At 52.4% G+C, this 9711-nt stretch overlaps 2 protein-coding genes across 5 annotated transcripts in view; one reads left to right on the top strand and one right to left on the bottom strand.

The window, feature by feature from the left end:
• Window positions 1–1609: 1609 nt before the first annotated feature.
• On the bottom strand, window positions 1610–3886 carry DDX28 (DEAD-box helicase 28). Its single transcript, XM_075576951.1, has one exon. It carries the CDS (start codon window positions 3814–3816, stop codon window positions 2203–2205), a length of 1614 nt encoding a protein of 537 aa, XP_075433066.1. The 5' UTR covers window positions 3817–3886; the 3' UTR covers window positions 1610–2202.
• DUS2 (dihydrouridine synthase 2) overlaps window positions 3825–9711 on the top strand; it is a 41980-nt gene continuing 36093 nt past the window's right edge. For 2 of the 4 annotated variants that reach the window (XM_075576954.1, XM_075576952.1), the window contains exons 1-2: window positions 3826–3954; window positions 4756–4879. In XM_075576954.1, coding sequence (XP_075433069.1) covers window positions 4760–4879 — 120 coding nt within the window. In that variant the 5' untranslated portion in view covers window positions 3826–3954; window positions 4756–4759. Of the gene's footprint in view, window positions 3955–4187; window positions 4324–4755; window positions 4880–9711 lie in introns of those variants that run through there. The other 2 variants (XM_075576955.1, XM_075576953.1) reach the window with 2 other exon arrangements.

Genomic DNA, 9711 nt, shown 5'->3' with positions numbered 1-9711 from the left:
AGGGCCGCCAACCGGTCAAGTTTTTAGGATATACCTGCTTCAGCACAGGTAGCTCAATCATAATGACAGTCTCTAGACCAAGGCTGGAGTCCTCAAGAGCCAACACCAGGTCAGGTATTAGGGATATCCCTGCTTCAGCACAGGTGGCCCAATCAGTCAAAGTCTGAGGCACCTGTGCTGAAGTAAGGATATCCTTTAAACCTGACCTGTTGGAGCCCCTTGAGGAATGGAGTTCGCTTACCCCTGGATCTAGAGGGAGGACGAGCCCAACAAGTCATATCAATAAATAAAAAGGCACAAAAATAACTGGAAGCCAGGGGAGTAGCATGTGTGATATCGTTATCTTTAATTGCTCTGGAACAACCCTTTTGCCAACTATAGGATTATCTCAGCACTCCTAACCTTACAAGTCCCTAACCCCAACAACTGTGCAGCACTTAAAAAAAACCATGAAAAATACGTTTCCCCGGCTGCAAAATCCTTGGTAAAGTTCTTCGCGGCAATTGAAAGGACCATAATTTGGGAAAATGTGAGCCATTATTCGGAGGAGAATTACAGAGAAGAGACGCAGCGAGCTGGCACGATCATAATCGCAGAGAATGGGAAAAACACAAAAGATAGCTCTATTTTCTTGTGAAATTACCCAGTCTGAGCGATGCTGCATCGTCTCATGCATTCTGCTCTGCAATAGGGGGGGGGGGCGGGGGGGAGAGATATTTGTTTAACAGCATCCAACACAAATGTGATTCAGGGATGCTACAAACTTGAGCCCACACTCAAAGGGCTGCTGTACTGTTTGCCATGGCGAGAGCCCATCAGGAGTTGGGTTACCAATGTCTTTGGCACTGATGAAATGTGCATGCATATAAAGGCCAGCAGAGCAGGATAATAAAGGAAAGTACATAAGGCATAGTAATAGAAGGCACAATTGCATGTTGCATCATCTTCCCAATGTTTTGGTTTTCAATAGGTCTCATCTCAAGGTTAAACACGCCTCGATAAGTGAAATGAAGCTATAATAATGTGTTAACCCCCTATCCACAAGTGCTTGATAGATACCCCTCCCTGCATGGCAGGAGGAACCAAGGATTGGAAAGTGAGTACCTACAAGCACAGTCCCTCATAGGGAGACTTCAAAGGGACTCGCTGCAGTGATTTTAAGACACCCAACGCCTGTATATGGGAAACTCGTTATCTTTGTCTAAATTCCCCTTTTCCCAGCAGTGTACAGTGGAACAGGCTATTAGTAAACCGCAGATGAATTTGAGCAGGTTTAAGGCAGAGGATTTAAATAGAGCGTGTGCTCCGCTCTTGTTTCAGCAGTGTACACTTGTGTGTGTGACATGTAATGAATGACTGTGCCCAGCTGCAGACCTGTCACTTGGCAGAATTTATCAATCGACGATCACAAATCAGTAAGAACACTCCAGTAAATTATATCTGATTAAATGTATATGCTGGGAGTCCATTTTATCATCTAGAAAAGGCCTGCACAACTCCAGTCCTCGAGGGCCGCAAACAGGACAGGTTTTCATGATATGCCTACTTCAGCACAGCTGGCTCAATTAATGGCTCAGTATGAGCCACTAATTGAGCAAGCAGTGCTGAAGTAGGGATATCATGAAAACCTGGCCTGTTTGCGGCCCCCGAGGACTGGAGTTGTGCAGGCCTGATCTAGAATAATCCTGCCACTTGAGGCTGGTTCCAGGAATGAACAGTCTAGCAGTAGGACATTTTCTGTAGGGTCACACAGTGTTCCTTAAATGTATTCAATCTTTTATAGCTTTACGTGTAGATTTTGTGTGCACATTTAATAAGAGCATTGCCTGCCTCCAAAATAGAAGTAATCATCTAATCCAGGGGTGGCCAACTCCAGTCCTCAAGGGCCACCAACAGGTCAGGTTTGCAGAATATCCCTGCTTCAGAACAGGTGGCTCAATCACTGACTGAGCCTGGCCTGTTGGTCGCCCTTGAGGACTGAAGTTGGCCACTGCTGGTAATCATTCAAAGCATGGGGAGGAATAAAGTTTTTCGTTTAACCTTCCATTGACCCTTTACATTTGGCTAAACGTCTGTAGTTTTGCATAAAGAGATCTGACTCCACCCCTCAACATTAGTTGTTTCAATATTACACATCTTCTCGGCCCATCAAGCCCCTGTTCATTCACAAGTCTGCTCCTAACATCACAGAGAAGTTTTGTGTCACTGCTCTGGATTCTCTTTGATCAGGTCTTCTGTAGGGACTGGCTCCTTTATGGCAGACTCCATGCCAGGCAAGCTGCTCTTCCTGCGAGCTGCTGTCTCAATCTTCTGCACCAGCTCCACATCCCAAGCGTGCGTGACGAAGCTCACCACGGAGCCCTGCGCCTCGCTCCCCACACGCCCCACCCTGCCCACTCTGTGCAGGTAGTCCTGCAGCGTGGGAGGGAAGTCATAATTCACCACCACCTCCACTCTCCGGCTGTCCAGGCCCCTGGACGCTATGTCCGTGCAGAGTAACACATCCGCCTGTCCTTTCTGAAATGCTTCGAAGATGCCGACGCGCATGGCTGCCGGCATCTGGCCCTGAAGCCTAGAGTGCTTGATGCCATGGTCGTCCAAGATGTAGCCAAGCCAGTTGACGGTTTTGGAGCTGTTACAGAACACGAGGACTCCGGGCCCTGGGCTCTCGGTGGGACGTTTCTTTAGCAAGTTTAGCAGCTCAGAGATTTTCTCTGCCCCTTTTATCTTGAGGAAGGTCTGTTTCACATGCGACATGAGAAAGTGCAGCCTCTTGCTCTTGATGGTGAAGATGCTCCCGAGGTCGGTCACTTTGCTCAGCACTTGGCCCACCCCTCCTGGGAAGGTGGCTCCGATCACCACCAGCTGGGCTTTCCTCTCCGGACCCTGCAGCTCCGTGGGGTGGCTGGCTATCCGTGTCTGCATGAGGATCTTTTCCACCAGCCCGGAGAAGCTTGCGTCAAACAGAGTGTCTGCCTCGTCCAGGACAATGCAGGTCAGCTCTCCCAGGTTCACAGTGTCCCTCTGCAGGGCCTTCCACAGGGTGCCTGGGGTGGCCACCAGAATATCGATGGGTTCTCTGCCCAGCTGCCTCTTTATCCCTTCGTGGCCTCGGCCCCCTCCCATGGACCTAACCTTCATCCCCAGCTGCCCGCCCAGACTCCGGGCCACGTCTCCGACCTGCCTGGCCAGCTCCCTGGATGGCACCAGCACCAGGCTGCGGGGGTCCTTCGAATTCTCTGAGACCCTGAGAGCTCGGAGACGGTGTACGATGGGCAGCAGGTAACACAGGGTCTTTCCGCTGCCGGTCTCCGCCGCACTCAGCACGTTGCTACCCCTCAGCAAGGGCGGAATGCTCTGCAGTTGCACCCAGGTGGGGCACGTGATGCCCAGCGTGCCCAGGGCAGACACCAGCTCCGGCTCCAGCCCCAGGGAGGTGAAGCTGCTCTCCGGCTCCGGGGGTCTCTCCTGCAGCCGTTGGATTGTGAAGTGATCCCCGCCGGACAGCTTGTGTTTCCAGCCTCGGCTGGCCAGCTCCGGCCGGGAGAACTTGCCGCAGGTGACCCGGGAGTGCTGGTTAAACTCGGGCCTCCGGCTGCTTATCAGCAGCCTCCCGGCACGAGGAGGGGTAACCAGCCGCTGCACGGACCCCCTCGCCCGGCTCTCCAGCAGCAACTGCACACGGCGGGGGATCAGGATGACCGGCACGTTTCCGGAGGCAGCCCGGGAGGTGCGGGGGAAGGCGGTGCGGGGGAAGGCAGCCCGGGAGGTGCGGGGGAAGGCGGCCCGGCACGCGGTGGCTGCCAGAGATAGCATGGCAGGCGCAGCGGCCTAGTCGGTGCCGAAGGTTACCAGGGAAACCGGCGCGGGGAAGCCGCGTCACCGCTGGGAGCGCGAGGGAAGTGACGTCAAAACCTGCACCCACGTGCCATGCAGAGAGTGTGACAGCAGGAGGTGAGTGACAGAGAGAGGGATAGAGAAGTGAGTGAGTGAGGGGGAGAGAAGTGAGTGACGGAGAGAGGGGGAGAGAAGTGAGTGAAGGAGAGAGGGGGAGTGAAGTGAGTGACAGGGCGGGCTAGGGGCAGAGAAGTGAGTGACAGGGCGGGCTAGGGGCAGAGAAGTGAGTGACAGGGCGGGCGAGGGGAGAGGAGTGGGGGGGGGAGATAGATCAGTGAGAGGTGGAGGAGTGAGTGAGGGGACTGAAAGAAGTGAGTGAGGGGAAGATAGGTGAGAGAGAGAAGTGAGTAGAGATAGGAGTGCGTGGTAGAAGAGAGAGGGAGAGATAGGTGGGCTAGAAGTGAGTACAGAGATACAATGTGACAGGTAATGGAATAATCCTGAGCTCTGAGACTCTGAGTGAGGCCCGAGTGTGACTGCCCAGTATTGTAACTCCTATCACTATACTCACTCCATACATATATACCCTAATATATATTTATCACACACACACACACACCTTCCTTTCATCCTTCAAGTGCAAACTCAACTCTCTCACACTCCCACTCTCCTCCCTCCCTCTCTATATCTCCTAATGCTGCTCACATATTGCTGCCGCGTCTCACCCCCCACCCACCTACTGTAACACACTGCTCCGTCTCACCTCAACCCCCACCACCTACTGTAACACGCTGCTCCGTCTCACCTCAACCCCCACCACCACCCACCTACTGTAACGCTGCTCCGTCTCACCTGCACACAGTTACCTGACACTTTGGGATTTATAACCTCTCGCTGACCTGTTCTCTCTTGCACTAGGAGAATGATCGGCGCCAGGCTCTGCTTCCAGGATGTGACCATTCTGGCTCCTATGGTCCGGGTCGGCACTCTGCCCATGCGCCTCCTCGCTCTCGATTACGGAGCGGATATTGTCTACTGTGAGGTGAGAGGGGAACCGCAGCGTGTGAGAGGTTACACACACGGTAACCCGCAGGGGGACTGAGCGTGTGTGAGAGGTTACACACACGGTAACCCGTAGCGGGACTGAGCGTGTGTGAGAGGTTACACACACGGTAACCCGTAGCGGGACTGAGCGTCTGATAGGTTACACACACGCACACGGTAACCCGCAGCGGGACTGAGTGTGTTTGAGAGGTTACACACACGCACAGTAACCCGCAGGGGGACTGAGTGTGTGTGAGAGGTTACACACATGCACAGGGTAACCCGCAGTGGGACTGAGCGTGTGTGAGAGGTTACACACATGCACATGGTAACCCGCAGTGGGACTGAGCGTGTGTGAGAGGTTACACACACGGTAACCCGCAGCGGGACTGAGTATGTGTGAGAGGTTACACACATGCACACGGCAACCCGCAATGGGGCTGAGCGTGTGTGAGGTTACACACACACACAAACGCTATCCCGCTGCTAATACCTCTCCCTATACACCCTAACATCCCGCTGCTAATACCTCTCCCTATACACCCTAACATCCCGCTGCTAATACCTCTCCCTATACACCCTAACATTCCGCTGTTAATACCTCTCCCTATACACCCTAACATCCCGCTGTTAATACCTCTCCCTATACACCCTAACATCCCGCTGTTAATACCTCTCCCTATACACCCTAACATCCCGCTGTTAATACCTCTCCCTATACACCCTAACATCCCGCTGCTAATAACTCTCCCTATACACCCTAACATCCCGCTGCTAATAACTCTCCCTATACACCCTAACATCCCACTGCTAATACCTCTCCCTATACACCCTAACACCCCGCTGCTAATACCTCTCCCTATACATCATAACACCCCGCTGCTAATACCTCTCCTTATACACACTAACATCCCGCTGCTAATACCTCTCCCTATACACACTAACATCCCGCTGCTAATACCTCTCCCTATACACACTAACATCCCGCTGCTAATATTTCTCCCTATACACACTAACATTCTGCTGCTAATACCTCTCCCTATACACCCTAACATCCCTTGGCTAATACCTTTTCCTATACACCCTAACACCCTGCTGCTAATACCTCTCCCTATACACCCTAACATCCCGCTGCTAATACCTCTCCCTATACACCCTAACATCCCTCTGCTAATACCTCTCCCTATACACACTAACATCCCGCTGCTAATATTTCTCCCTATACACACTAACATTCTGCTGCTAATACCTCTCCCTATACACCCTAACATCCCTTGGCTAATACCTTTTCCTATACACCCTAACACCCTGCTGCTAATACCTCTCCCTATACACCCTAACATCCCGCTGCTAATACCTCTCCCTATACACCCTAACACCCGCTGCTAATACCTGTCCCTATACACCCTAACATCCCTCTGCTAATACCTCTCCCTATACACCCTAACATCCCGCTGCTAATACCTTTCCCTATACACCCTAACACCCTGCTGCTAATACCTCTCCCTATACACCTACACCCTGCTGGCTCTCCCCATTGCTTTGTTACATCGCTCGCCTAAGCGAGTTGAATACACCTGTGGCAACCCTTTTATCTGACTTTTTTAATAATATTAATATTTTGCTGGCACAATGAATCACTGACCGGAGAGCTTACAGTCACATTTTGGTGCCCGAGGCACAGGGAGATAAGGAAATAACTTGCCCACTCTCACAAGGAGCGGGCACTGGCGTTCTTACAGCACTCACCCACTTCAAAGGCAGATACATAACCCCTGAGCTCCGCCTTCCAGCCTATATAATGATCTGCTATCTGTGGGACGTCTTCTCCTGGCCCTTATGCTCTGCACCTCAAGCCATTAACTCTGCTGTTTTAGGGCCTAATTTACTAAACGCGACCAGCCGAAACCTCCATTCATGTCAACAATTAAAAATACCTCCTGTTAGCACATTCCCGTCTGTTAGGCCTTCAACCTGCCGTTCCCCATTATCTCTTGGCATATAGTGCTTCCACTGCAGCCAGGGATTCTGGGTAATGACACGCAACTGAGCACTCCGTATCACTTCATTCTTCTGGTTTACAGTAACATGGACCCCCCTATAAGGCTGAGGCCATGCTGCCTTCGCCCGTGAAGCGGGCGCGTTTTGTGGCCAGTGGAGACGCATCGTGGGGGGGCGTTCCTAGGGGCGTCGCGAAGTTGGTTCTGCCTTAAGGCAGTCTGATCGCTCAGCGTGCGGGCGCGTCCGCGCGGTCTGTGGCCCCATGGCCCCAACCTTAGCTTATGCCGGCCATATTACATGACTTTTTCAACCTTTTGGGTCTCATCGGTGTGAGGCTGGCTGCCGGCTCTGCCACGTGAATCTGGCATATGGGTATAACCAGACATGAAATAAGTTACAGTGGGTACAAGTGTCTGGTTATATTCAAGTCACTGGAAGATTTTGTGACTGGCCTCATCAGGGCATATTAAATAAGGGCCAGAACACTAAATGGTGCTAAACTTTAGCACACGTACCTCCCATTCATTTGTTTGGGACTTAACGATCCCCCCTAACTAACCTCTATTTTACAGGGTTGGACCCGGGGGTCTGCCAAAACTGAGCCGCGCTATTCTCCGCTCTGGGGACCCCCGGAAACCCAAGATACTAACTAGCGAAGTTACCGGGATTACTTACTGGGTTTTAAAGGGGATTTAAATGGCCGTCCAATAGGAAGCCGCCACTGATGATGCTGCAGTTTCCTGTTGGCCTGAGTTTTCAGCCATTTTGTTTCCCCAGAGGGAGATTTAACCCTGCTAAGTATCGGGCAAAAAAAAGAGGAGGAACTACTCCTTTAAGGCAGGGGTGCGTAAACTTGGGGGTGTGGGGGCGCAAGATTTTCCGGGGGTGTGGGGGCGGGCGGTTACAGAGGCCCCGCGCTCTTCCCCAAGGCATTTAAATGAAATGCCGGGAGATTGCGTGAGGCCTCTGCAACGTCCCTTGTCTTCAGCGACGCGTCGCTATGGCGATGTCACGTGACCCCGCGTCGTCATTTGATGCCGAAGGTTAGGAGGGAGGGGGGGCGCAGCGGGGAAAGTTTGCACACCCCTTCTTTAAGGCATGCTAAAGCGTATCACCTTTTAGTGGACCAGGACCTCGGTGCTACCCCTCTCCCCCTGGCTGACAGGGGGACTCGTAACACTGAGCAGCACTGTGATGCTTGGCTTTCTGGTGGTTACAGGGTTAACACGTGTGGGGCTGGGATGGGGGGCTCACTTCCCAGCCAGGAGAGAGCAGGCTGTCATGTAAACGTAAAGACCCATGTCTGCTAAGCAGTGCTACTGCGCAAGACTCCTTCCGGCAGTTTTGTAAGGCCGCGTCCATAGTGCAGGATACGACACGAACTATTTAGCTCGCGCCGACAAACACTAGGACGTCAATGCACATGCGCATAGTGTGCGCGCGCACATGCGCTACAGGGAGAGTGGCGCTTCGCAATACAAACATTCCCTGAAGAAGTAACCTAGTGTTACGAAACGCGTTGGATAAGAGGTGTCTATGCTCTTCTCCCCCCATCCTTTGTGATTCTGGACACTGTTTGGACACTGTTTATTAGTAATTTGCCTGGCGAAATATCTCTCCCCGCTGCCTTACAACTCTGGATTGACACGCACGCTGTGCGTTCCATGAGAAGCATTGCGGAAGCTGAGGTGCGACTAGTGACGTCATCGCTGAGCGCCCAACGAGGAGTGGCGGCAAATGCTGCAGTGTTCCATGGATGCTGAATCCTACGGCGTCTTTACTTACATGTGAGCTGTATGCTGTGGGGCTCTCTCTACAAGGGACTCATCCACCTACCATCCCCTAACAGAGGACGCTGGAAGAGACTGATGAGACGACTGCTGACCCAGTGCATGCTGAGATCCATCTGAGGGTGTCGCACAGTGTCATCTCCTGGTGTGGTAAACCTATATACCAACTGCTTGTTTATTTCCTACTTGATGTACGCAGAACTATTTATTTTTAACCATAAAGTCACATTTTATACTTTAATACACTATGTGCGTTGTGCGCCTTGTTCTTTTGTTTTTTGTCTACTGTATGCAAGTGTCGACGGGGCGCGGCCCGTGACGTCACGCGAGCGGTTCGCCATGATTGACCCGCTTCACATGACGTCACGTGGCGGCCATCGCATGGAGAAACACATAAATTTGTCTCCTGGATTCTGCTGCTCCGTCGCGCCACCGCCTGCTCGCGGTCGCGCCCACTATGTGCACCTCAACGGATCACAGGTATTTATTTTGGCGGCACTATAATCTCGGCCTAATGCAGTGCAGCAGTTCCTCGTCTGATCCAGCTGGGCATCGGTCTTTTCATGGGATGTGGGGGAGTCGGTGAGCAGTGAATGTGTTTGGGGGGGGGGGGGGGAGTGACTCTCCCCCCCCCCCCCCATTCCCATTGCTCTCTTGGACATGTGGGTGCTTGGAGACAATCATTGATTGCAGATGTATTTTTCTCCCCATAAACGTTGGTCGCTGTGAGTCATGTAAAAGCTTCGTTCCCATGTTATCTAACTACACATTGAACAGGCAACACGTGTGCAAAGGGCGCTGCGCAGCTCCGCCACTCCGGAGTCTTCTTCAATAAATATTTACTCGCTGAGTGGGAAGAGATTTAAGTAACCGGAGGGGGGGGAGGGGGTTTGTTTTATCTGCAGTGCCGTCTCCAACCTGATCAAAGCTAGTATACAGAAATGTGGGCATGTGTTGGCGTCCTGGGATGTGATGGCGTCCTGGCGTGTGTTGGCGTCCTGGGATGTGTTGGCGTGTGTTGGCGTCCTGGCTCGTGTTG

This window comes from Ascaphus truei, chromosome 19, assembly GCF_040206685.1.
Source record: "Ascaphus truei isolate aAscTru1 chromosome 19, aAscTru1.hap1, whole genome shotgun sequence".
Lineage (NCBI taxonomy): Eukaryota > Metazoa > Chordata > Amphibia > Anura > Ascaphidae > Ascaphus > Ascaphus truei.
This window is presented reverse-complemented; position numbering and strand designations above follow the sequence as displayed.

What these genes read in the sequence shown, in the direction of transcription:
- DDX28 (XM_075576951.1), bottom strand. Translation starts at nt 3,816, where the DNA reads ATGCTATCTCTGGCAGCCACCGCGTGCCGGGCCGCCTTCCCCCGCACC.